Source organism: Doryrhamphus excisus, chromosome 16 (assembly GCF_030265055.1).
Source record: "Doryrhamphus excisus isolate RoL2022-K1 chromosome 16, RoL_Dexc_1.0, whole genome shotgun sequence".
In the NCBI taxonomy this organism is placed as follows: Eukaryota; Metazoa; Chordata; class Actinopteri; order Syngnathiformes; family Syngnathidae; genus Doryrhamphus; species Doryrhamphus excisus.
Window position 1 is genome coordinate 3,879,360 of NC_080481.1, and position 27,251 is coordinate 3,906,610.

Genomic DNA, 27,251 nt, shown 5'->3' on the forward strand with positions numbered 1-27,251 from the left:
GCCCATGACCTTCGTGAGGATAAGCAGTAGAAAATGAATGAATGAAAATACACTTGTTAGAGTAATGATTTTGGAAATAATTGTGCCATACCAGTGACCTGAAAATAAATAAACGACATTTTAACAGAATACAACAAAATAAAAATAAGATAAAACAAATAATGAAGCTAATAAAAATAAGCTACTTTTGTGTAGGCCAACCTTAAACTCATATTTTCTTTAAAGTGACCGAAGAGTCTGTCGTTAAAGCTTTCTTCCTATTGCTCCAATTTGTACTGTCCCTTTAACGTTCCCATGGCTGTAGCCAAGGCGATGTTGTGTTTACTTCCGGGTTGTCGGGTCGCAAAACAAGAGGGACGACACACGCCCATGACACCGAGCAAAGCGGATTAAAGTGCCGTAAAGATGGCAGGGGAGGCGGAGGACGAGATCCCTGGTAAATAAAATGCTACATTAAAAAAATCTAATGTTTGGAATAAGTCGTCCTTACAGTGGCCGAGTGGTTTATGTTAGTTCCCGCTTCAGTCCGCGTGTTGACGCTAACTTATTTCATGCTAATAACACTCACGTTACGTTGAGTTGATACAATATGCTCATTGTCATTTAAATGCTTTCCCGATACAGAGATGAGAGCATTTTTATTTTTATGTGTTTGTTCACGACGCAAATTAAAAATAAATCCTTCTTGTTTATGTTCACATTGTCTTACAGATTCTGGAGCAGTTTTCACATTTGGAAAGAGTAAATTTGCAGACAACGTTCCTAGTAAATTTTGGCTTAAAAACGACATTCCTCTGAAAATAGCGTGTGGGGACGAACACACCGCTTTAATAACGGGTACCCGCTCATATACCCATTTGTTTAACATCCGATACACAATATTCCCTTGTAACTTACTTGTTAGACAGTGATTGTGTTTGTCGTCACAGAAAATGGCAAACTCTTTATGTTTGGCAGCAACAACTGGGGCCAGCTTGGTCTGGGGTCCAAAGTAACGGTGAACAAGCCCACTTGTGTCAAAGGTTTGCCTTCCATGAACTGTTTAATGTAATGTATGTAATGCTAGCTCACCGATTCATTGTGCTGTGTTTGTGTGCAATCAGCTCTGAAATCACAAAAGGTGAATCTCGTAGCCTGTGGAAGAAATCATACGCTCATTTGCACGGGTGAGCATCACATGATCTTCTTCAACCTTCTTGCCTCGCATCTCACGTCCTTGTTTCTGTTCCAGCTCAGGGATGCGTGTATGCCGCAGGCGGCAACAGCGAGGGTCAGCTGGGACTTGGTGACTGTGAGGAGAGGACATCCTTCCAGAGACTGGAGTTCTTCGAATCTTGTGGGCCAATAAGAATGCTGGCTGCTGGTTCAAACACGTCAGCTGTGCTAACTGGTGAGACCCTTGAGGTCAAGGGTGTCAGGTGTTGATGGCAGCTTTGGCTGCAATGACTCAATGGAGCTTTTTTCCTCTTTTTGGTTCATCTGCTTGTGTCAGAGAGCGGGGAGCTGTTCATGTGGGGGGACAACTCAGAAGGTCAAGTTGGCTTAGGGAAGGAGAGCCACACCTGCTTGCCACAGGAGGTCAGCGCAGGACAGCAAATCGTGTGGGTATCCTGTGGCTACTACCACTCCGCTTATGTGACAGGTAAGCCAGAACATCTGATGTTGTCTTTCATGGTCTTGTGAAACTGATCTGTGTGACCCACCAGCGGATGGAGCACTGTACACATTTGGAGAACGCGACAGTGGTAAATTGGGTTTGGGAACAGACCAGCTGTCTCGGCATCGAGTCCCTCAGCTGGTGAAGACCATCCCCGATCCCGTCACTCAGGTGGCCTGCGGTGGCGGGCACACAGTGGCCATCACAGGTAGGGAAAATCTCAAGACAGTAATGTGGTTAGTACACCAAAACATGCTCTTTGTGTTCTTCTGTAATAGAGACTGGAGTTTACACCTTTGGCCTGGGTCAGTTTGGTCAGCTGGGACACGGGACATTCATATTTGAGTCACGGCTACCGCGCCCAATAAATCACTTCAAGAAGGGCAGAGTCTGCCAAGTGGCGTGCGGCGAAAATCACACAGCCGTCATCACAGGTCTATGACACCTTTGCTCTTTTTGCCATCACTGTCATCATTGCCGATGTTTAAGTGACTCCCGTCGGCTTTTTTTTTTTTTTTTTTTCCAGACAGTGGTCTGCTGTACACATTTGGTGACGGTAGACACGGCAAATTAGGTCTGGGAGAAGAAAACTTCACCAACCAGTTTAAGCCAACTCTGTGTCCACGCTTCCTCAAGTACCAGGTCCAGGAGGTGGGCGTGTTCACCTTCCCTCTCAATTGCATGCATGTTTTACATTGCAAAGCCTCATAAGGCTGCTGCTCGCAGGCTGTTTGCGGTGGCTGTCACATGCTGGTGCTGGCTCGACCCAGGGATGCGAGCAGGGGCACTGTGCTTGAAGACAACGACGTGACAGAGGATTACCTGGAGAGACCGTATGTGGAGCTACTGGGGGACACGGCAGACACCTCCACCCTGCAGCGGAGTGTCCCAGCCAGGGTTCGCCGGAGGGAGAGGGTGCGTTCATAGAATTGTTACGGTGTGCCTTCTGTAATGTACAGTGGGTCTCCACTTTTGGGTGACAACACAGCGCACTACCTTGACGCTTGACATTGATATTCTCCTCTGATTTCAGATCAACATTTAGAGTAAGAGTGACTGTTGGAATTAATAGATTAGATTCAGCTTCATAAACCTTCCCCGTCTCTCTTCAATATGCTGCGTTTGAAATTATATAATATATAGGTTGCCGCTGTTTTTCCTGTAGCAACACAAAAACAAAGGCAACAGCAAAAATGGAAAAATCAGAAGAAATTTATAACAATGCCAAAATGTTAAGAAAAAAAAATTGGAAATAAGGATAACATCATCCATCCATTTTCTATGCCACTTTTCCTCACTAGGGTCTGCTGGAGCCTATCCCAGCTGTCTTCGGACAGGAGCGGGGTACACCCTGGACTGGTGGCCAGCCAATCACAGGGCACATATAGACAAACAACCATTCACACTCACATTCATACCTATGGACAATTTGGAGTCGCCATTTAACCTAGCATGTTTTTGGAATGTGGGAGTAAACCGGAGTACCCGGAGAAAACCCACGCATGCACGGGGAGAACATGCAACCCACGTCTTCCCCGATCTCCTGACTGTGTGGCCAACATGCTAACCACTCGGCCAAGAATAACATAATATGAGGAAAAATAATGTCATCTTAGTAGCAAAAAGTTTGAAATATTAACTAATTTGTTATTTATATATCTTTTATGTTGTTTGCGTGACAGCCATAGAGGTGATGATGCAACAAGGTGGCAGAAGTGCATCTTATAAGAGCATGGCCTGTATATCCATTCATTCATTTTCTACCTCTCATCCTCACGAGGGTTGGGGGCGCGGGTGCTGAAGCCTATCCCAGCTGTCTTCAGGCGAGAACCGGGGTACACCCTGGACTGGTCGCCGGCCAATCACAGGGCACATATAGACAAACAACTTTCCCATTGAAATACGCTGTGCAGCAACCAGGAAGTGAAAAGGCATCTCAAAGGAGGTCTCACATTAAAGGGACATTTTAACACATGCACACACACAGTTGCAAAGTTGTAAATACTTTATGTTGTGTTATATTTGGGGAAAAATATATTTTCATGTAAAACCATTTTTTATGTTGTAGACATTTGGCTAAATTTATGTCAGAGTGAAAGTTATGCTTGAAATGTATCTTTTCACGTTTTACTGCAAATGTTCTTATTTTCTGCAAATTAGTGGGACTGTGAATGCTGCATGTGTTGAGATCCACCATATTTGTTTGTGATTTTTCAATTGGCTCACCCTCCAAAGGAACGATCACCGGACCAGTTTGGGACCATGTTGAGCACGTTAAGCACCGTCACATCAGGCGACCTGCAACCACCGCTTCCTGTGTCCGGCCACAACATCCCGCCTTCATCAGAGCTAGCCCCCAGAAAGGTGCTCCATAGCGCTCATCAACACGGCAACGCTGGGTCAATCCACAAGGGTAATTACCTCACCCCCATTTTCTCATCTGGTTTATTAGTCGATAACTGTAAAATACACCCAAATGTTCTAACAGTGGTAGAATGGTTTATTGCTTTTTTAATGTTCTTATTCTCTCCGGTCCTGATCCAAATGCAGCATTTTTTAACATGTTGTATGTGTCTAGAACTGGCTGACGACCTTGTGGAGAGCCTGAGTGACACAGACAGCATGAAAGGTTTGGGAGAAACCACCAATTTCCTTAACATGGTGAGAAAATTTAAACCTAGCCCCTATGGCTAATTTATTGTGTTTACTGTGATGGCTACGCTAATGTTTCCCCTATTTTTGGGCTGATAGACACATGTGATGAAGATGGACCCTGGCATTAAAACCCTCACACTTTCTCCAGTTCACAAGGTAACTCACATATCTGAGGTCTTCATCCATAACGCAGGGCCCACTGAGGTCTGCATACAGAACCTTTAAAACCTGGAACCTGCCACCGGTTTCACAGATCAACATGAAATCTGGTGGAAGACGTCTGTCGCGACAGGATGAACAAAAATGTCAGCGTAACCCACGTTCATAAATGCGCAGGAAGCAGACTATTTTTAGACTACTACTATGGTTAGAACCCGTCGTTTTGTGTTGCAGACTCCCGATAAGCTCGCACTTAATGGTGGACATGTCCAATGTTTATGGACTCTAAGTTGTGTCAGTGGAATTTAGGAGTGAGTATCCTTCGATGGAGGTCCAATTCTAGTTATTATTCGTGTTACTTGGTTGAACATTACAAAATGACGCCTTTTTGCTGTTTTTTTTATTGTTAGCTGTATTTTTTGTATACGTCAGAGGCCAATAAAAAAAGAAGAAAATGGCCCCAAGGCCGCATTTGGACATTTTGAGCACTCTTGACATGAAAACAGTATCTCAAAATGCGGTGTAGCGTTGAATGGGCCCTCCACAGTGGAAGTGCAATTCTAATTATTCTTAGTGGTATTGGTTTGCACCTTTATTTGTTTCGTAGTTGCAGTTTTTGCTTTTTTTCCCTCAAGCAGTGTTTAATGGGCTCTCCTCAAGAGACACATAATGCAGGTCCTTATCTAGTTATTATTAATGTCTGGCTTTAACATTACATTTTTTTCTAAAATACAATATGCCTTTTTTCTTCAAGTAGCGTTGAATGGGCCCTCAACGCAGGACAAATACAGTTCACTAATGGAGGTCCAATTCAACTTATTGGCTTTAGCATTGATATTTTTCTTAGCTTAACTGCACTCAAAAAGGTAAAAGCATCAGTACGGAAGTGTGCATATTGAGACTCCCTGCTATATGTCCTGCAGAGGGTTTCTGCAGAATCCATGTCTTTGGTTGTTTGAGATGAATAGCAGGATGCTAACAAACCGCTGAGCCTGTAGTGATGTTTATATATCTTCAGGTATTAGGACTTGATATCCATTATTGTATACTTAATTTCTTCACTCTGTAATGCATGCCTCTTCTCTATCCTCTTGCTTTCTTGTTCCTGGGATAGAAGAAGGGTAAGGATGCTATGACTTTAACGAGTCAGAAAGAGAAACCATTAAAAGATGGAAAGGCACTCACCAAGCTTCTCAGGAGCTCAAGCGCTCACTCTCAAAAGATGATTATGGCCAAGCAGAATAAAGAGAATCACGTCACAGCCTCCACAAAGCCGAGGGAGGGTGTGAGAGACATCAGGAAGGTGCCGTCCAGACAACAGCTCGGGAGTCAGCAGTCGAAGGCTGGCAGGAAACTGCAAGCAGAACGTGAAGCGGGTTCTGGAACACATGTGCACGATCAAAGCAAACCAAATACAGTCACGAGTCAGTCGCCAGCCTTCACTTTAAGAGATGCACTTGAAATGAGCCCTAGGGGGAGAAAGAACTCAAAATCCAAAAATCCCAAAGCATCAAAGAATGAGACAAACAAAAAGGAACTACCAAAGTCCGAAAACTCTGAAGAAGTGCAAAGTTTACCCCTGCTTGCTGGAGCGGCTTTGTTGCTCCAGGAGGTGGTGGCATTCAGCTCGCCTCTCCCATCTGAGAGCAGCCGCCACGCCACCACAGACAGAGTCACCCCGTCGGCCAAGCATCACGCTACGGAGAGCATCAGCAGCAGTCCTGTCGCCCACAGTCAGACAGCCGATCAAAGAGGAAGACAAAACATGAAGGACTCTGGCACCCAGGATGAGGAGGAGGAAGACCAGCATGGGCAGACAAGCGCAGGTGCAAGTGAGGAAGAGGAAGACCATGTGGAGAAGGGGTCAAGTGCAGATGCAAGTGAGGAAGACCAGAAAGGGAAAGGAACAAGTGAGGAAGAAGAAGTCCAGAAAGGGAAAGGACCAAGTGAGGAAGAGGAAGACCAGAAAGGTACAGGACCAAGTGAGGAAGAGGAAGACCAGAAAGGGACAGGACCAAATGTGGATGCAAGTCAGGAAGAGGAGGCTGAGACGGGACCGAGTGCACATGCAAGTGAGGGAGAGGACCAGAACAAGAAGGGATCAGATACAAGCGAAGAGGAAGAGGGGGAGGACGAGGAGGAAGAGGAGGAGCAGGCCAGTCGTGAGAAAGTCAGCCAAGCGGATGACAGCGACACTCTTCAGCCAGGAAGCCATAAGTCAGGAACGGATGACATGGAAGAAAGCGAAAGTGCTCAAGAGGAGGAAGAAGAAGAGAAAACATCTGAGAGGGACAGTGAGGATGAAGAGGAGGAGAGCCAGGGTGGGGGCGTCCAAGAAGAGACGGAGGAAGATGAGGAAGAGTCTAGCCTTGAATCTGAAAGTGAAGAAGAGTCTGAAAATGACAAGGACATTGAGGAAGAAGAGGAGTCTGCGTCTTCAGAAGGCAGCGTTGAAGGTGAGGAAGAAGAGGAACATAGTGAGGAAGCAGGAAACAAAAATGAAAGTGAAGAAGGTGAGGAAGAGGAGGAGGAGACTGAAAACGAAGAGCAGAGCGAGGAGGAAGAGAGTGAAGAAGAGGAGGACGAGGAAAACAGTGAAGAAGAGGAAGATGAGGAGGAGGAGGAAGACAGCGAAGAAGAGGAGCAAGAAAGTGAGCAAGAAGAAGAAGAAGAAGAGGAGGAGGAGGAGGAGGAGGAGGAGGAGGAGGAGGAGGAGGAGGAGGAGGAGGAGGAGGAGGAGGAGGAAAAGGTTGTCAAGAAGAAAAAATCTAATGTCAGAAGTGCAAAAAAACATGGTGGGCCAAAGTCGCGGGTCAAAGGTCATGCAGCTGGAGAGTCTGAGGAGTTCTGGGACGATGTTCTACCTCAGTACCTCAACCTGAAATAACATACACGTACCATGGATGTACTGTACTTGCTGTGTTCTTTTCAATAAACCTTCCTCTCATTGCATGAAATGCTTTTCATAAAGTAGCCACTTGCAATAATAATAAATGCCACATCAATGATGCTCCCAGGGGAACACTTTTGATTGGTCGCTTACAGCAGCAGGTGGGACTTTTTTTTTCCTCCAATCATATTAGCGATTCTCGTCCCCTCTGTAGTTGTTGTGTGTAGTCTCTCCATCCCATAGTAGTTCCAGCTCCACATCAAAACACTGATGCTGTCCTTGTTTTTGGTTCTTTAATATACCCCCTTTTACAGGATTTCAGCCAACAACCTGGTCAGACTAGCAGCGAAGGTGAGGAGGAGGAGGATGATGATGATGATGATGAAAAGGAGGATGCACAGCACATGTCCACCCAAAGGTTGGAGGAATCTGTACAAAGTCCTGACAAGCTGGCCGAAGAATCTGCTCAAGATGACTCGCTGAAGAGACCAGTCAACGCAGCACCGGAGGTCAATGGGGCCGAAGATAAGACAGATGGCAGCACCACACTAGCCAATGGGACAGCAGACATCCTCCCTAAGAGCCAATCAGGCTCCACCAAAAAGGTGCAGAGATAAAATACAATGATTGTTGGACTGTATAAAGGTCGACTAATTCCTTGTGGTCTGTTCCAGCTGTCTTTCTTCAGGCGGCTATCCAACTCTCGGACACAGCAGGTCCAGACACAGCCCCCATCCCTGGCTGAAGCCCATGCTGGTTCACACACAAGCCCGGAAAATAGCAACAAAGGGCCTCGCTCCAGCACCTGCAGCGTCCTCTGATACCAAGAGGCCAAACTGATGAGAACTCAGACCATTTGTGATCTTTCTATTCCGTTAAAGTTGCTCTGATCACGCTCTCCCTCTAAGTGGCCTGCAACTGAGCCACCTTGCATACCAGGAATGTACACATGTTGCTAGTGTGGTTTGGATGGAGCCGAGCCTCATTGTGTGTGTGTGTGTCTATACATTATTTGTTGTGACAATGTTTTGGTTTTTAGCACCTGAGCACTTTTAAGCACTGTCAAACAACTAACTAAAGTTTTTCAAGCAATTTTGCTCAATGTGTTTTTTAGTATAACTTGGTAACAGGGTATATTACATAGTCCATCGGGGGTGTCCAAGCTTTTTCCACGAAAAAATAAAGATGCAAGGGCCCACTTAGATTTTAGATTCATATCTTTAATGTACTAAATATCAGTGGTACATTCATAAACAATGTTAAAACCAACCAAAGTTCAGATTATACTAAGTTAAATTTGTGTACAGTAATCACTCATTTTTATAGCAGTTAATTGGTTCTGTCAGGTATGATGGCGCCTATCCCAACTGTATTATCGCAAAAGGCAGGGTACACCCTGGACTGGTCACCAACCAATAACAGGTCACATATAGACATTGGTGGGTACAGAAATCTTTCCCTGGGCTGGCCAAGGTGAGACCATTACTCATATAGGGGAGGCATAAGTTGATAGCTCAATTTTTTAGATGCTCATTGGGGTGACCACAGCAATTAATAGCTGAGCAGTGTTTTCAATGTGGGCTGCACGGCAGTCGAGTGGTTAGCACGCAGGCCTCACAACTAGGAGACCAGGGTTCAATTCCACCCTCTGTGTGGAGTTTGCATGTTCTCCCTGTGCATGCGTGGGTTTTCTCCGGGTACTCCAGGTTTCCTCCCACATTCCAAAAACATGCTAGGTTAATTGGCGACTCCAAATTGTCCCTAGGTATGAATGTGAGTGTGAATGGTTGTTTGTCTATATGTGCCCTGTGATTGGCTGGCGACCAGTCTGGCGACCCTTGTGAGGAAAAGCGGTAGAAAATGAATGAATGAATGTTTTCAATGCATACCTTTTGGATTCTGCTCACCATCATGGCGGCCAACAGAACAGCCATCGCTTGCAGTTCTTGCAAGACTTTAATTGACAGACCATGGCGCTCATACTTACTGAGCATGCGCAGTAGTGTCTTAAAACTGCATGTATACGGTATATACGGCTTTTCTCCAATAGATGGCACTGCTCTAAGTGTTCTCGTCATATTGTTCTTTTCCGTGATCTCGTTGACTGGATTCGAAGGCAATGCCCCGGTTTCGTCTTTGTATTTCTATAACAGCAAATACTTAACATATCCCAAGACAGGATGGATGAATATCACAACGAGGTTGGTGTTTGACACTCATTTTCTCTTAATGGCTTGCTTGTTAATTAGAACTAATTTAGCTAGCCATCCACATACATACGGTACTAGGAGTGATAGCTAGCCATCCACATATATACGGTACCAGGAGTGTTAGCGAGCCATCCACTTACATACAGTACCAGGAGTGTTAGTTAGCCATCCACATACATACAGTACTAGGAGTGTTGGCTAGCCATCCACATGCATACGGTACTAGGAGTGTTGGCTAGCCATCCATATGCATACGGTACTAGGAGTGTTGGCTAGCCATCCACATGCATACGGTACTAGGAGTGTTGGCTAGCCATCCACATACATACGGTACCTGGAGTGTTAGCTAGCCATGCATATACATACGGTACTAGGAGTGTTAGCTAGCCATCCACATACATACGGTACTAGGAGTGTTAGGTAGCCATCCACATACATACGGTACTAGGAGTGTTAGGTAGCCATCCACATACATACGGTACCAGGAGTGTTAGCTAGCCAGCCACATACATACGGTACCAGGAGTGTTAGCTAGCCATCCACATACATACGCTACTAGGAGTGTTAGGTAGCCATCCACATTCATACGGTACCAGGAGTGTTGGCTAGCCATCCACATACATGCAGTACTGGGAGTATTAGCTAGCCATCGACGTAAGAGTGTGTTAGGTGTAACCGTTAATCCTGTTTTATTGTAAAACACTGATTTAAGCAGTAGAATTTGATTGATCATTGTCGTTGAATGTTTTTTTTAAACACTGATAATGGGCTCCAGCCTTCCATTATTTTTGCTGTGTTCCTCATACGTAAAGCTCACGTAAACATCCATCGGTGATACTACTATTACTATTCCACTAGTCCCATATTTGCCTCATCTTAAATCTTGCTTCTCGCAGGGCTCGTTCAACACGGAGGAAGCTGACAGCATTGTCAAAGAGGTACCTATGTTGATTGTTGCCGAAGCCATTACAGTCCTGTGCAAACATATTAAAATACTAGTTCATAGTTAGCGTAACCAATTGTGTGTTTTGTTATAAGAAACTCCCAGATGATGAAAGTAGGCCTGTGATGTAATGCACCCTGTGACTCTTACATGATGCTGTCATCTGACTTGTGTGTGTGTGTGTTTCAGTGTATTGAGAATGTAGTAGGTAACGAGGACTACAATCAAAGTTTGGTTAACAAATGGACTTCCACTATAGTTGAGCGTTGCCTCACACAGCTGGTCAAACTGGGGAAACAGTACAAGTACATCGGTGAGTTAGAGTCTAATAATACAATAAATGACCCAGTCGATACGATCTTCCATTTAAACAGTACATGCCATTGTTTGTCTGTAGTTACGTGTGCCCTGATGCAGAAAACTGGCGCCGGCTTGCACACGGCAAACTCCTGCTACTGGGACACAGCCATGGACGGTACTTGAGGAGCATCAGTCAGGCTGGTTTAAATGATCTGTGCACGTTGTCTAACTCATGCGTGTGTTTGCAGGAAGCTGCACAGTGAGGTGGGAAAGCCGCACCATGTACTGTGTGGTCAGTGCGTTTGCCGTGGCCATCGCGTAGCGTGGTGGCAGGGGGTCTCCATGTTCCACTTCCACACAGAGGCTGTGACAGTATGCCCCGCAGCAGCTTTTTATGTGTATCATTTTGAAAAGAATTTTAAAATAATGGGACTGCATGCTGCAGCTACAATTTGTCTTCAGTCTGTCGCTATAGAAGAGTTGAACACATCAGAAGGAATGCGTGTCTATTTATGAGCAACTCTTCTAATTATTAAAACAATATGCATCGCCGATTAAGCTGAGTGAGTTCAGTGTTTGTGGAGGAGTTTGTATCTAATTGGGACAGGAGCATGTGTTACGGCAGCTAATTTAATGATGCGGTATGTCAATGGCTCGGCCAAAAATAGTCTGTAAGAATTCCACCGCCGCATACGACACCAGTAGTGGGTTAAAAGATGAAGATTGTGCAAATAAAAATGTCTATATTTGTCACAATTACAAATTAAACTACATAAATATTGGTGTTCCGACAGAATAATCATCCTTTTTGTGTCATGGGCATATGCTGGATCCTATCCCAGCTGACTTTGGATGGGAGGCGGGGTAAACATAGACAAGCATTCCCACCCACATTCATACCTATGGACAATTTGGAGTCGCTAATTAACCTAGCATGTTTTTGGAATGTGGGAGGAAACCAGAGAAAACCCATGCTTGCTTGGGGAGAACATGCAAACACCACCATCTCCTGACTGCATGGCCAACATGCTAACCGCTGATACACTGTGCAGCCAAAGTTGAAAATATTAAAGAAAAAAATAGAAAATACAGAAATATAGAAAATAATATATATATATGTATATATATATATATATATATATATAAAGTCATAATACGTACGGGAAACAAAACCAAATGAAGTTGTAATTTTTGGAGGATTAGGCTGGAGAAAAGGTTGTACTATGGAAATATTACAGGAATAAAGTCAATATTCCAAGAAGAATGTTACATTTATAAAATGAAATAAAAAAAACAGCAAAAATTTGGGCAAAAGAGCGTAGATTGAAGTTAATACTAACATTAAGTAGGCCTTTTCATCTATATACGTATATCCCAAAGCTGAGATGTTTTCCTTGAAATACAGTATATATACGTACGTACATTGCTTTACAAAGTATCAAAGTGGCCCTCGCATCCTTTCGTTTTTCACTAAGTGGCCTGAAGCTGGACAATGCTGACACCCCTGCGGTTCAAGTCCACAGTGAGTACACATACACAAATACCCTCTCACCAGCGCCAAGTAACTTTCAGTCATGTTGTTATGCTAATCTACATCAGTGGTACCCCCTTCAGACATTTGACATGAAACCATGTACCCCCTACTCCTGAAACTTTGATTAATTAGTTAATTAACTTGAGATATCATACATAATTAATGGGTTCATTCATGTAAAAGTAATTCCAAGTGAAAAATGTTTATTCTGCATGGTGACATTAGGATAAAGTTTGACATGAGCACTGATAAATAGTAGATACTGCTTCACTTCATTCCACTCAGGATGGCTATGGGTTCTAAGTCGTCATATTCATTTAATAGCAAATTGAAGGGGAGAGTTTAACAAACATGATAAAGCGTATCCGTCCAAAGATTGGTTTAACGTTGATGTCTCTTACAAGTAGACCATTTTGTAACATTGTCTTCTTGTTTGAGCAACAAGTGGTTGGTTTTGTAAATATCACCTACTTTGGGCTTTATGTGCATGTGCACAAGTCTTCCTGAAAGCAGCAGCAACTTGTGTCAGAGGAGTTATGTCACATATGTCAGAGTCAAGGCCCGGGGGCCACATCAGGCCCGCGAGAGGGTTTTACCTGGCTCGCGTGATGATATTAATCTATTATTAGATTCGGCCCGCAGATAAACTGTACTACATTTCCCACAATGCAACAGGGACGCGCGAGCGGGAGCATAGCGGGAGGCGGCTTAATTTATTCAGCAGTCATTCAGCATCAGTCATTAGCATAACAGCAAAAGTTAATTTACAGATACCCATCAACAATGGCAAAACGGAAGGTGGACGGTGAAAACGGGCTTTCAAACAAGGTGGGAGTTGGAGTACATGTTCACGGAGGTAGCTGGAAAACCTGTGTGTCTTCTATGTGGAGAAAGTGTGGCGGTGATGAAAGAATATAATATGAGACGGCATCATGAAACAAAACACACAGACAAAAACAAGATTCTGGACATGGAACAAAGGCTACAGAAGGTCGAGGAATTAAAACGAGGCCTCAAATCTCGACAGAGTCTGTTCAGAAAAGCCCAGTCACAAAGCGAGGCTGCTGTCCAGGGCAGTTTTATTTTGGCAGAGGAGATCGCTAAATCAGCCCGGCCATTTCCAGAGGGGGGTTTTATCAAAAACTGTATGCTTAAAGTCTGTGACGAACTTTGCCCAGACAAAAGATTTTTATTGTATTTTGAGGCAATATTTCTTTTTAATTATTTCAGTTGAGTGAATGATAGAAAATTGTTTATTATTTATTTCTTTGAAGTTGCCTAATTTCAGCCCATTTTTGCTAAATGAGAGAATATACTGATGGTGCCTTAAATAATATCACTTCATTTATGTTATGAGTTTTTTATATAAAGGACATTTGTATTTTGTGCCTGCTGAAATTAAAAATGAAGAAAATATTGCTTTATTTATCCAATCATATTGTAATATATTTGTTATGTTTTCAGTAAGTTAAATCTTGGTTTTAATGAAGATTGGACAGTCCGGCCCTCGGCTTGTGGCCAAGTGTTTTATTTGGCCCTCCGTCCATTTGACTTTGACACCCCTGAGTTATGTGATGCGCCTGAATGCACCATTTTAGAAAAAAACTGCAGCAGAACTGATAGCACTTTGCTAGTTTTAATCCTGCTTGTCCATTATCTGACTGAAATCTTTCCATGGTGTCCCAACTCGAAAAGAATCACTGCCCCCTTTTTAATAGTATCTGAAATACAAAAATACATACAACCACAGATAAAGCCTAATTTTCAAATTCTGTGGGGATTAATTAATTGGAATATACAGTACATATAAATGAAATCTTCAAGATGAAACACTCTTAGTGCACAAAGTAATCATTCAAACTTACGGTCTCCTCACACTGTGACGCGTTCAGGCGCACTCATAATTTTGTTTTTTTAATTGTTTTTTCATTTTTATTCGCCTACCCCACTTTAGTAATCACTGAGCTACAGTATACATACATTCAATGATAGCTGTGGCTGTAGCAAATATTTTTACAATTTCAATCTCAATTGTAGTAATTTAGCTTCATTCTTTAACTTATTCTCCAGTATCTTGTGGTTAAGCTTACTATGACATTTTTGCACAGTTGCTGGAAATGGGCCTTTCTCTTACACAAGTAAAGGATCTATCTAGCTACATTGTTGAGCCGAGACAATTTTCTTAGATCAGGGGTGTTCGCATTTTTTCCATCAAGAAAAAATGACAGCAAAGTTGTTGCATTCTGTGATATAAAGATGCTATAAATGTATGAAAACCAATGTAATGTACGTAGGTCGATATGTGCTACGCTATATGCAGGGTGCTGGTACATCACAAAGTGAGGCTGGCACTTTGACCCCCTCCGGTTTCAGCATACCAACGTGGGAATTTAGAACAATTATAACTGCATAGCGATGTGACTCACAAAGATGAAAACGAAAGCAGCAAGAAATGTGCATGGAAGTGCAGTGCAGAAGTGAAACAACCACTTGTTGCCCAGGTGCCATTTTCGGCATGCAGCTGTGTGCTTGTGTGTGTTTGTTTTTGTATTGGCCCTTGGTATATTGTAAGAATTAAAATAAGTTATTATTAATAACATGTATTATTAGATATTACACAAAAGTGCTTTGTCACCTAGATGGCGATTATATGTTCAGTTAGCTTAGCATATGTTCACCTATAATACAGTGGATTGGTTTTAGCATCACAAAATGCACGCATTTTTATGTACACGGCCCTCGGTGGAAAACATTTGCAAGGCTCCAATGTTTCCAAAACGCTATTGATAATATACAGTAGGTCTTCTATAGCAAAATGAAATGAAGAAGTGAATATTTTCCCGTTTGACATTGTGATATATAAAATGCACCATGAGAGTGGATAAGCAACTAACCGAAAACAAAAAAAACAGAAGCAAGGTTGTGAAACCGACTAGTGATGCACTGCTAAAGCAGAACAACGTCAGTGTGGAAAGTACCACAGAGTTCATTTCTCCGCTTTTGTGCAACAGCGGCACTTTTGCAAAACTTCTGGTGGGATGCAAATGTCAGTCTTCCACCTGAAACTCTTGGTCTTTGTAAAAGTCCAAGGCAGTGGTTCTTAACCTTGACCCTAAGGGGTCGGTGAGTCGGTCTCAGTGGTTCGGCGGCAACACGCCCTGCTTGGATATCACTGCTGCATTTATCGCTGATATCGGATATCGCTGCATTTCTGGGTCAATCAATGCTGCTGGGAATTTATGGACATGTGGTCGGACATGCACAACATGGATTGACATGTATCACGGAAAGCCACAAACCTATACAGAATGTCTCGGTTCTGAAAACGATCATGTTATTTTTCACTAAAGAAGGGTTTGGAGAATGCGCATACGAAACTGTTGGGGTTCGGTACCTCCAACAAGGTGAAGAACCACTGGTCTGAAGACACGCCCATTTGCTGACTGTGTTGGCCACCATGTTAAAAGTTTTCTTTGTTAAAAATGAACTTGACGTCAGCTTCTGAGTGCGACAAACACTGTTTCTCCAGCGACTTGCCCAGTTGTGGCGGCCCGCACAGGAAGACTCCGACTTTGGTTCTGTGGAAGAACACAAGTGAATTCATGGGACCGTCGGAAAATCTGGATAGATGAGTGTGTAATCTCACCCAGGGTGCTTTGATGCAATGGTGGTGAACTCTGTGTCCCAGTTCGGCTTCCCGTAGAGAGTCTTCTGCTTGAGCCCTGTGATTGGGTCGTTCTCCGCCTCGTGGTGCACCCAGAAGTGGGCCGCCTAGGATTAACAACAGTTCAATAGTGAATGTTCTTGCCTTGAAAAACCAAAAAAACATGGCGTTTGCTACCTCAGCCTCCTTCCAGCGGGTGAGGTAGATGTTGTAGCTCAGGAAGTCTGTCACGTTCTTCTCCGCCATCTGTCCCTCCAGCGACTGAAGCAGGTCGGCAAACCACTCAAAAGCCTGCGTCTCCGGGCATAGCCAGTAGAAATAGATCTAGACAGGACCATTAGGGAGATCATTTTGGTTTCTTTTCTCACAGAAAGCTACTAGTTCACCTGCAGTGGCGGTGCTGGTAGCGTAGGTGTGGTAGCGTAGGTGTGGTACAACAGTCACAGGTTGGAATCTTTCACTATAGCGGATGTTATGTGAGGTGGTCTCACCTTCTTGGTGAAGACGTCCTGGTTTTCCTGGATGCGTTTGTACCACACAGACTTGAGGATGGATGCGAAAGGCGTCACGCCAATTCCCGCCCCCACTAGCATGACTACTTCGTACCGAAACACGTCCTCGCTGGCAGTGCCAAATGGCCCATCGATGGCCACCCTGTAAATGTCCATGGAGTCCTTAAACACAACTTAGAACATTTTGTTGCACTTCCGAAGACTCATCATGTTAACAATACACAAATTGTGGATATTTTCCGGTCCCTGAAGGATATTTGTTATATTTTCTAGCAGGATCGTAGCAGATAAACCTTTAGATGCTGCTCAGATCAAAACGTACTGATTGATGGATGCTATCAACCTGTGAGTCTGTATCTGCTCCTGAGAGGTAAACAATTACACAATAGGCCACCCGGCGTAAAGATAAGCCTTGCATTTCTTATCAAACAACTGCTGGTGGCAACAATCAAACATAATCGGTGGCAATTTCAAGAAAAACAGTAATTTCCTACTTAGGCAGTTTCCAGGCCTCCTGAGGCTCAATTTTGTCTCCCCCGCAGGCTTCATACAAAGCCCGAGTCCAGTCCCCAACAATACGGATGTGGACACTGAAGTAGTCCTCCTCTGGGGCGGAGGTCATGGTAAAGGGGTGCCATTCCAGTCTGGAGACGGATGGACATTGGATGAAGACGTACTGGCCAACCTCCATGCGAAAACCTTTCTTCTTCATCTGCAACTCCAGAGTTTTGGAGGGATGCATCACCACCTGCGGTCCGCATTTGGTTAGATTACCGTCACAACTTCACATTTCTTACTAAACCACTGCACTCGCCTTGGTGATCACCACTTTCTGATGGGATCGATAGATCCGAACGAGCCTCTCGCATACATAGAGGATCATGGGCCCCACAATCCACTTCCAGGTCTGGAGAAATGCAATGTGAGACGGAATTGTGCACACAACGCTAACTAAGGTCAGTTCGCTTGGCGGCATACCATTGGCGGGTTTCCAGCAAACTTTGGAACCGCACAGTCTGACCCGTTCCTGCCCCAGTCCTCAAACCTTTCGGCACAGACCAGTGGGTCATTTGTGTTCAGGCTGTCGGGTGTCTGTCCTCGTACGATCCTCCTAAACCGCAAAGCCACATACTGATTACCAGCATTGAGGTAATACAAGAGGAAGTTATTGTTGGACTGGTTTCTTTCCTACCCAAAGCCGTGGAACACCAGTCCAATGAAGAACAGAACAAAAAGGTGATGCGTGTACCAGAACACCTCAAAGTATGACCTTCGGATGACTTCCATTGAAGAAGTGATGATGAGGATGAGGGCTAGTGTGATGACCACACCCGTCACCCCGGCGATGGTTGTAAACATGACGATGGTCGGGTTCTACAACAAAGTAACAGTTTCAGACTGTGGTCTCTTTCTGTGGCCACCTGTAAAAAAAAACAAAAAAAACCTTGACTCACAGTTTCGTTGGACCTAATGGGGTTGAGGAAGGACGCATTGTCACCATTGCCAATTTCCGACAGAACGAAGGGCAGGAAGCTGCTGTTCCGTTTTAGCTGAGCATCCATGAAATACTCAAAGTTGAACAAGTGTGCAATGATGTGCACGGCTTAAAGTCAAGGACAGGTCAAAGTCAAACGGGTAACAAGTATACGTAGATGCCCGATGAGCAGATCGCAATGACAATACCTGTGTGAAAGGCGATCATATAAGCCACCAGCTTGTGGAACGTGATGTTCCGGTCCAGTTGGCGAGCAGCTGTGCGGCTGCAGAACTAAGGACCTATTCAGTTAGATGAACAAGGACCTGAACCTGAAGACAGTTGTAAGGTTTGGTACCTGAATGGAGCCTCGCAGGAAGGAAAGTAGATTCCTACAGACCGGCAGCAAGATGAGCATGCAGTTGAAGTTGAGGCAGGCGGCAGGAGCTCGAGCCCATGACAGAGCGTGCTGAAAGAGACAGTTGTTACTTGGAATGTAATTGGACTACAGCCCATAGAAAATGCTTTGAAACTTCCTTAGTCCTAGAATGGGCAAATGTTAGGGTTAAACCCAAAACATTATCACCAACTGTGAAAGAAGACACAAAGACGTGAGATATAGGCTTGCAAGGAGAGTGATCAGAGACTGTTCAGTAACATTCATCCAACCTACTCTGAAAAACAGTCTCTGCTCTCCTTCTTTTATTAAAGTTTAGGTGTGCCCTATTACATAGGTCTCAATCGTCTAAGGGAGGGGGAACAGTTCACACGGTTGAGACTGGTTTCAACATCAAGCAAGCATATTTTGAGAAAGCAAAGCAGAGACAGATAGTTCAAGGACATCAAGAGAAAGCAGTGTCTAAAGCAGGGGTCAGCAACCCGCGGCTCCAGAGCCGCATGTGGCTCTCCAGCCTCTTTGTTGCGGCTCCCTTTGCAATGCTTGAATATTTTTTAGCACCTGTGTGGTGAAAATGCACGTCTTTGTGAGTTTACAAAAATCCAACTTTGTGTGAGACCATGAATGCATCCTGACTGAGTTCTGACTGGTGACTGAATGAGCAGACAGGATGCTATCCAGTTCTCTCTGACAGGTTAACATGAAGGGAAATGAGTAACACTTTGAGTTATTTGAGTTATTAATTATTATTAATGAGTTATTTGACGATTCTAAAAAATAAATTAGAGCTCATTTAAAAACAAAAGTTGATCTCCAGTACTAGCAAGAGTACTCCAACTCGTCTTTTTTTTTTCCCTCCAATGTTGTTTTAAACATACAACGTTTTGCGGCTCCAGGCTATTTTTCTTTAGTGGGCAAGTGGGTGAAATGGCTCTTTTCATAGTAAAGGTTGCCGACCCCTGGTCTAAAGGAATGTGATGCTCTATGCAAGCGTGTGATCTATGTGCATGTAATAGTAACTTGGATAATATGAAGAATGTGATTACATGATATTAACTTGGATAATATGAAACAAGCTTATTAAATGTGAGTACATGATATATACAGTTTTATTCCAACATTTCCCCCCTGTTTATCCAATTTACTCATTGTAGAACATCATTTATTGATCACTTCACGAGGATTTTCGATCATAAAGTCAAAAACATATGAGAAAAAGTTACACCTAGAGGAGAAATGTTACTCATAGTCGCCTGGATCTGGAAAAAGATCAGTAATGTTAAAAGATGTTTCATCGTCATGGTCAACACTATCTTTATTAATGACTACAGCTCCTATAATCCTACGCAGGTTTTTAATCCGTCACGCTCATTCATTCATTCATTCATTTTCTACCGCTTGTCCTCACAAGGTTCGCGGGGGGAGCCTATCCCAGCTGTCAGCTGTCTTCGGTCGAGAGGCGAGGAAGTCGTCCCGGAGGTAAACACTGCAGTCATGGCCAATAATTTGCAGAATGACCTTATTTTGACTTTCCAATTTTATTTTATTTTTAATATTTGTGATTTTTACAGTTTAAAACACACACATAAAAACATAAAACGGTCACTCCCACAACCTTTGGTCACATGCTCTTTGGTGTCTATTATACTAATATACTAGAATCATAATTATTGCTTATCTGGTAGACCTTCAAACAGTTAAATTGATGCATGAAGCACACAACAAAGGATATAAATATAACCTTACGTAAAATGACATTTACTCAAACATTGAAACAAAATTATCCATTTTAAGAAACAGGAGGAACAAGGAAGAAGAGTCCTGAACCATTGTCTACATGTCTAATCATTACTACATTTATTACTTTTACTCATTACACTCAAGTGTATATATGTATGTATGTATATATATGTATGTATGTGTGTGTATATATGTACATACATATATATATATCCACACACACACACACATATATATATATATATATATATATATATATATATATATATATATATATATATATATATATATATATATATATATATATATATATATATATTGTGTGTATGTGTGTGTGTATGTATATATGTGTGTATATATACACACATAGTATATATATATAAACGCTAAATAGAAGTCATGAGCTGAGAAGTCGGACTCACCCCGAGCAGCACTCGTGTGTAGAACCACTTATCGACTAGAAAGGCCATGTAGAAGTGGACGAAGAGGAAGGCGTTAATCCCGAGCCAAACAAGCTGGAGCACACAGTAACAAGAACATTCAGTCCACCTGTGACTGTTCAGTCCATTTTCAATTCCATCTTTTGATTAATTCGACTGGAACTAATTAGACTTAGAAATAAATGATCCCGTTGAACTAGTGCACATGTCTGAGCTGAAGAAAAAGGACTCTCCAGCATACATCGGTCAAAGAAATATCTATATAAAGGTTTGGGTTAGAATGCTGTATAAAAAAGGAATATTCAACATTAAACAATCTCACAATTACAAAGATGGAGAGTCCCTCGTTGGCTGCCAAGTTCCCCATGCTGAGCGTGATGCTGTAGAAGCGATTTTAAGAGTGAATGCACGCCTGCTAGAACGCTTCAACTTTTTCTTTGGGGCAAATAGGGAAGTGGACTCCACTACACTGTGTGCACAACAGGGGCGTCACTAGGTTCTGAGGACGGGGGGGGGGGGGGGGGGGGGGGGGGGGGGGGTTAGACATTCAAAAAAATTAAAAAAAACAAATAACAAACAAGAACCGGGATATAACAGATTTAGTAGAGATACTCAATTGTTTCAGGCCGCCATTAAATGTACACAAGTACACACAATCTACACTGCAAAACTCTGCAACCATTCTGTCCAGTGGACAGTGATAAATTATATCATAATCTTTATTATATTATTAATTAGCCTATTATTATTACTATCATCATTATTCTTCTTCTGATTTTTACTACTACTAGTAGTAGTAGCAGTAGACTAGTATTAGCCAGCTCATTGGCTTGCTTATTAGCCTGCTTTTGCCCTATTATATGAAATTTGTCAGAGATTTTTTTAGTAAAAAAAATCTATTAAAAAAAACAAAAAACATTATATATCATTTTTTTGTAAAAAAAAAAAATCTATTACATTTTTTTAAAAAACTATAAAAAATATCAAGTTATTTAGTATTATTATTATTTAGTAATATCAAATTATTTGATCAAATTATTTATTATTTTAGCTGAAGCCCCCCCCCAAAATAGGCCTAATGACGCCACTGGTGCAGAACATGTTGGGTTGATTGACGTTATTGTCACAGCTTATGAACAAAAGGTTTATGAACGTCGGTATCCTGACTGACATGATGGGCTTTCTCAACCACCCGTCCACCATCAGACTCACAAGCAAAGAAACCAAGAAGGCGCCTGCTGCCCACCTTAAACGGGCCCACACAAGCACCACCTTTCAGGTGACTGTTGAGAAGGAAGTTGACATCGGATGGTGACACTGCGGAGGAAGTGGCAGATTTCTCAACTCCAGGCAAAGGCATTACCTCAGGTTTCCTGTTTCAAGCACGGTGCAGGCAGAGATACAACAGCGACAAATCCATCTTTTCCATGCATGTCACGTCCTGAATTCATATTCAATAATTATTATTGTCTGCTGGCAACGGTTGAGGTTAAATTGCTAGATTTTCTACGTAAATGCTGGAGCTCATCATCATAAGCTTTTCACTTCATTTGGATGGACGCTAATTAAGAGGACTATTCTGCGCCAACATTTGACTAGCTGATGTTTTTCTTCTTGTTTGTTATGAATTGAGGCTGCACGGCGAACGAGTGGTTAGCGTGCAGGCCTCACACATAGGAAACCCAAGTTCAATTCCACCCTCGGCTATCTCTGTGTGGAGTTTGCATGTTCTCCCTGTGCATGCGTGGGTTTTCTCCGGGCACTCTGGTTTCCTCCCACATTCCAAAAACATGCTAGGTTAATTGGCGACTCCAAATTGTCCATAGGTATGAATGTGAGTGTGAATGGTTGTTGTGCCCTGTGATTGGTTGTACCAAAGAGAGCTGGGATTAGGCTCCAGCACCCCCCACAACCCTAGTGAGGATAAGCGGTAGAAAATGAATGAATGAATGAATGTTCTGAATTGAAGTGAAGCCTCATGATGAACACAGAGCATACAAACAATACTGGTGCCACAGCGCCCTCTACCACAAGGACTCCAACTGTCATGACTACAAGCAAGTCCTTAACATTAGTTAGTAGAGCTGTATGGTGCATCTGTTTTGAAATCTGATTTTTGGGGGGTTGGTACACAGGCGAAAGGATTTCCCACCCAGCACTGCAATCTTTATTCATAAAATACTTTTTACCTGCACTTTGGTGTTGTAAAATCAATATGTAAAATCAAGTCCACTTATTATGAATGTGCCCGTTACTACATGCACTGGGAGAACATAAACTCCACACAGAGATGCCCAAACTTTGTCATGAATAAATCATGATCATAAATGCATACTGTATATAAGCAAATTGTGTTTTTTTCATTAAGCATTTTCATGTATAGAAATGGAAAATGAACTAAAATACAAACATAAGGCATTCAGAAGATGCACTCAAAAGACGTGATGAATTGTAGTATTCTACACTGGTCACTAGGTGTCAGTAATACGGCTTATTTTCTGTTATGAATATGAGTGTCATTGTTATTTAATGTGGGCTGCACAGCGGTCTAGTGGTTAGCATGCAGGTCTCACAGCTAGAAGACCCGAGTTAAATTCCACCCTCGGCCATCTCTGTGTGGAGTTTGCATGTTCTCCCCGTGCATGCGTGGGTTTTCGCCTGAAGACAGCTGGGATAGGCTCCAGCACCCCCCACCATGACCCTCGTGAGGATAAACGGTAGAAAATGAATGAATGTTATTTAATCTCCAATAATGTTCAAAAACGTACTTAGAAGGTGGTAAACATGTTTTCTGTGCTCTAACTACGAAAATAGTCAATTTATAAATATGAATCCTACTTTGCAGAAATTTGGAACCAATTAAGTGGTAAACGAGTGGTAAACAATAAACGAGGGATTACTACATTGCCTAATGCGCCAGCCGGTTCTGAGTAAACGTCTGTACAGGCGGGGAATTTCCAGTTGCGTCATGCGGGTATGTTAAATCAGTTTTCAGAAAACGGACTCCAGTCCAGTCTGACTAAGTTACGTGCTTGTCTTATAGAAATCTGTTCACTTAGACCAGAGGTAGGGAACCTATGGCTCGGGAGCCAGGTAGGGCTCTTTTGATGACTGTATCTGGCTCTCAAGCATTTCTTACCACAATAAAAATGTATGTTTGCTAACATTTTAAAGTAAACATCACAGAATTCACTGTTAAAAATATTAAAAATCAACAACTTTCTTATGCATTTTAATCCGTCCATCTATTTTCTACTGCAATACGGCCGACCATATCTATCTTTCCTGATGATATTTTCCAGGTCAAACACCAAAACTTGATTATTACTGGGTAATGTGGTAGTCTACCTCGGTCATTAAGATGTAAATGTAAACTTTCCTCTTTTAGTCAAATAGTCACCTAGCTAAAGCTGCAGAACCAAGCCTTCTGGCAAAGATGGCCAAAAGAATGAAATATACTGAGTACGGTGCAAAACCATGCAGCAGCAGAAGTTGCATTAATGGCAGCAAGTATTTGATTTAGGCGGCACGGCGGTCTGGTGGTTAGTGCGCAGACCTCACAGCTAGGAGACCAGGGTTCGGTCCCCGCCCTCGGCCATCTCTGTTTGGAGTTAGCATGTTCTCCCCGTGCATGCGTGGGTTTTCTCCGGGTACTCCGGTTTCCTCCCACATTCCAAAAACATGCTAGGTTAATTAGCCACTCCAAATTGTCCATAGGTATGAATGTGAGTGTGAATGGTTGTTTGTCTATATGTGCCCTGTGATTGGCTGGCGACCAGTCCGGGGTGTACCCCGCCTCTCGCCCGAAGACAGCTGGGATAGGCTCCAGCACCCCCGCGACCCTCGTGAGGAAAAAGCGGTAGAAAATGAATGAATGAATGAAGTATTTGATTTATTATTGGACACTGCGCTGCTCACGAAGTGTGCTGGCCACCCCATTGGCGTGGGGTAGTGTGCCTGGTCTACGTAATTAGAGCCCATTATATCTAAAACTGTTGGTCTTACATAAAAATGCACACATTTTATTGCATTTAAAAAAATGTATATGGCTCTCACAGATACACATTTTAAAATATCTGGTCTTCATGGCTCTTATAGCCAGAAAGGTTCCCGACCCCTGACTTAGACTAACACAATATTTCAAGTATAGACAACTTTGGTGTGAAGACAACTGAAGTGTTGCTGTTGTCATTCGTCACAGTTTCCAAGTTGGAAAATAATAAATATATATTACTATTTTATCAGCATGCGCTTGCTGCCATTGTGACAAAAGGCTTTACTATGATTTTACCCCCTATAATCGTGAGAAGGGGATTAGCTTAAAGCTTTTGCACAGCGACCGTGACATCACCACCAACCATTCCACAACTCTATTTTGAGTGACTCAGGATGCCTTGTACACGTAGCCATGTTTATCATCCAAGTGTGAATATAAGAAAATCTCCGCTTGGGCATCTCTGTGTGGAGTTTGCATGTTCTTCCCGTGCCTGCCTGGGATTTCTCAATTCTTTCTTAATTAGCGACTCAATTGTCCGTAGGTATGAATGTGAGTGTGAAAGGTTGTTTGTCTATATGTGCCCTGTGATTGGCTGGCCACCAGTCCAGGGTGTACCCCGCCTCTTGCCCGAAGACAGCTGGGATAGGCTCCAGCATACCCACTCAACCATTGTGAGCATAAAAGCGGTATAGAAAATGAATGGATGGATGGATGGATGGAAGAAATCTCCAAGAGCCAGATACAGTCATCAAAAGAGCCACATCTGGCTCCCGACCCATAGGTTCCCTACCCCTTGGCACATTTCTATGTAGTTTTAAAGGGAACTTATTATGCTCTTTCCACTTTTCTGACCTATGAATGTCGTTAGAATGTTGTATTCTCGTGTCAAACGATGCCAAACTTTCAGATAATGAGGTTTGGACATTTGGAAGTGAGCCCTGAAAGAAGTTTGGGATGGCTCAAAAAGCTCAGTTTCAGAAGGCGTGGGATAACTGCTCATTTGTGATGTCACAGGGTGGCAAACTTGCTTATATGGGAGTGGCTGTAGGCCGGCGAAGCTGTTTACTTGCTCGCAATGGCTCACACAGGAGTTCCTGATTCCCTACCAGCAAAAGAAATGCATTTTAATCTGTCAATGTCATTTGACACAGGACTGTTGAGTGAACATGGGCCACTATGTACGCAGCTGGACAAGCTAACTTTTTTCCAAAGTTACTTGATCGTGTGGCAGAATCAGAAGAGCAAGCAGTAAGTAACAATTTATGTTAATTAATTAATTAATTTATTTTTTTATGTAAGCCATGGAGCAAAAGCGCTTGTATACAGGAGCGGGGTTGCTAATAGCCGTTTCCCACCACAATTAGCGGCCACATTAGACGTTACCAATGCTGTAGAAAACCTAATGCTAAAATTACCATTAAGACACGTTTGACTGTCCAGTCTCTGCTTCCGGATCGGATTCGGAATCCAACACATATACAGCTGTATGTTAAAAGCTGACATTATGAAAAGATACTGTACATCATAGTGTAGTTTAGTTTAGCAGTGAGTGTGACAAACCACAACTGAGTTGGCATGCCTGCAGACCGTTTTTGCGGGAACAAAATCCACAACAAATCCACAAAATCCAAAACAAAATACAGCTGGTGCAGATTCTGGAAGAACTATAAAGCTTGTGTGCTGGTTATTGTATGTAGCTGCTCTACAGGAGTCCACAACTCAATACAAATGTCCGGAAAATGAGCATAATAGGTCCCCTTTAAGCATATTAATTAAGACCAAAACAGTAATATCCACTTTAAATCGATCAGCAAAAAATCAATAATCAGTTTCATGAGACGGATGGGCGCCGTTGGAAATCAAGCGGACCATGGCCATTGGTAAGTCCGTCCCTGCGGTCCAGCCAACAAAAACACAGTGGAGCTAATCAATGTGTTGCTAACATTCAAACTGTGCACTGAAGGCATTTCAATGTTCACCTCCTGCCGTGCTGCAGCCCTGTCTGTGCCCCGGAATTCATTATCATCATTATACGGTGTTCTTGTCACTTTATGAATATGGCCTGTATATTTAGTATATTTTGGAATACAACTGAGAAGTCATCAGGGTGAGTGTCTGGGGGGGGGGGGGGGGGGTGCTGGAGCCTATCACAGATGTCTTGGGCCTGGACTGGTGGCCAGCCAATCACAGGGCACATATAGACAAACAACCATTCACACTCACATTCATACCTATGGACAATTTGGAGTCGCCAATTAACCTAGCATGTTTTTGGAATGTGGGAGGAAACCGGAGTCCCCAGAGAAAACCCACGCATGCACGGGGAGAACATGCAAACTCCACACAGAGATGGCCGAGGGTGGAATTGAACCCTCGTCTCCTAGCTGTGACGTCTAACCACTTGTTCGCCGTGCCGCCCCAGACACACTCAAAAAAAAGAATTATAAAAATAAAATAACAGTAGCTTGAGAGACCTAATTTTAAGGCTATATTCAAAATTCAGGACATTTTGCTCACGTGACAAAGATGAATGTATGACAAGGGCTGCAGACCAAATGCCCCCCCCCCACCCTGTTAAATATACTGACATCTTGTCCAAACATTCAATATTTCAACGAATCATCCATAATGTTATAATAATTCATAATCATAATTTCCCTCTCTAGAATATTACACCCG

At 43.0% G+C, this 27,251-nt stretch overlaps 3 protein-coding genes across 6 annotated transcripts; 2 read left to right on the forward strand and 1 right to left on the reverse strand.

Annotated features, from left to right (window-relative positions):
- The first annotated feature begins 293 nt into the window (after positions 1–293).
- rpgrb (retinitis pigmentosa GTPase regulator b) lies at positions 294–7,669 on the forward strand. Of its 4 annotated transcripts, none has more exons than XM_058051982.1 (14): positions 294–436; positions 712–837; positions 909–1,022; positions 1,104–1,166; positions 1,232–1,390; positions 1,493–1,642; positions 1,707–1,865; positions 1,936–2,091; positions 2,184–2,308; positions 2,384–2,572; positions 3,893–4,070; positions 4,236–4,318; positions 4,409–4,468; positions 5,586–7,669. In XM_058051982.1, exons 1-14 carry the CDS (start codon positions 406–408, stop codon positions 7,356–7,358), a joined length of 3,366 nt encoding a protein of 1,121 aa, XP_057907965.1. In that variant the 5' UTR covers positions 294–405; the 3' UTR covers positions 7,359–7,669. The 4 variants fall into 4 exon arrangements, with proteins under 4 accessions (XP_057907965.1, XP_057907966.1, XP_057907967.1 ...); XM_058051983.1 differs by having other exon boundaries at positions 5,589–7,669; XM_058051984.1 differs by having other exon boundaries at positions 930–1,022.
- A 1,726-nt stretch (positions 7,670–9,395) lies between these two features.
- dynlt3 (dynein light chain Tctex-type 3) lies at positions 9,396–11,595 on the forward strand. Its single transcript, XM_058051986.1, has 5 exons — positions 9,396–9,562; positions 10,468–10,509; positions 10,704–10,827; positions 10,912–10,989; positions 11,063–11,595. Exons 1-5 carry the CDS (start codon positions 9,542–9,544, stop codon positions 11,134–11,136), a joined length of 339 nt encoding a protein of 112 aa, XP_057907969.1. The 5' UTR covers positions 9,396–9,541; the 3' UTR covers positions 11,137–11,595.
- A 531-nt stretch (positions 11,596–12,126) lies between these two features.
- On the reverse strand, positions 12,127–21,000 carry LOC131104768 (cytochrome b-245 heavy chain). The gene is made up of 13 exons (XM_058052275.1): positions 20,898–21,000; positions 20,558–20,650; positions 18,357–18,467; positions 18,208–18,292; positions 17,979–18,127; positions 17,717–17,898; positions 17,503–17,635; positions 17,339–17,431; positions 17,019–17,272; positions 16,504–16,666; positions 16,190–16,336; positions 15,995–16,119; positions 12,127–15,926 (listed from the first exon to the last, which is right to left on the reverse strand). The coding sequence occupies exons 1-13, from the start codon at positions 20,940–20,942 to the stop codon at positions 15,809–15,811; spliced, it is 1,698 nt and encodes a 565-aa protein (XP_057908258.1). The 5' UTR covers positions 20,943–21,000; the 3' UTR covers positions 12,127–15,808.
- Between the last annotated feature and the right edge of the window lie 6,251 nt (positions 21,001–27,251).

Coding starts and splice junctions, on each gene's coding strand:
- dynlt3 (XM_058051986.1), top strand. CDS start 9,542: ATGGATGAATATCACAACGAG. Junction 10,510..10,703: donor CTGACAGCATTGTCAAAGAG/GTACCTATGTTG, acceptor TGTGTGTTTCAG/TGTATTGAGAATGTAGTAGG. Junction 10,828..10,911: donor GAAACAGTACAAGTACATCG/GTGAGTTAGAGT, acceptor GTTTGTCTGTAG/TTACGTGTGCCCTGATGCAG.
- LOC131104768 (XM_058052275.1), bottom strand. CDS start 20,942: ATGGGGAACTTGGCAGCCAACGAGGGACTCTCCATCTTTGTAATT. Junction 17,273..17,338: donor AGAAAGTGGTGATCACCAAG/GCGAGTGCAGTG, acceptor TGCGGACCGCAG/GTGGTGATGCATCCCTCCAA. Junction 16,120..16,189: donor CCCGCTGGAAGGAGGCTGAG/GTAGCAAACGCC, acceptor TGTTAATCCTAG/GCGGCCCACTTCTGGGTGCA.
- rpgrb (XM_058051982.1), top strand. CDS start 406: ATGGCAGGGGAGGCGGAGGACGAGATCCCTG. Junction 838..908: donor ACACACCGCTTTAATAACGG/GTACCCGCTCAT, acceptor CTTGTTAGACAG/TGATTGTGTTTGTCGTCACA. Junction 2,573..3,892: donor GGGTTCGCCGGAGGGAGAGG/GTGCGTTCATAG, acceptor CACCCTCCAAAG/GAACGATCACCGGACCAGTT.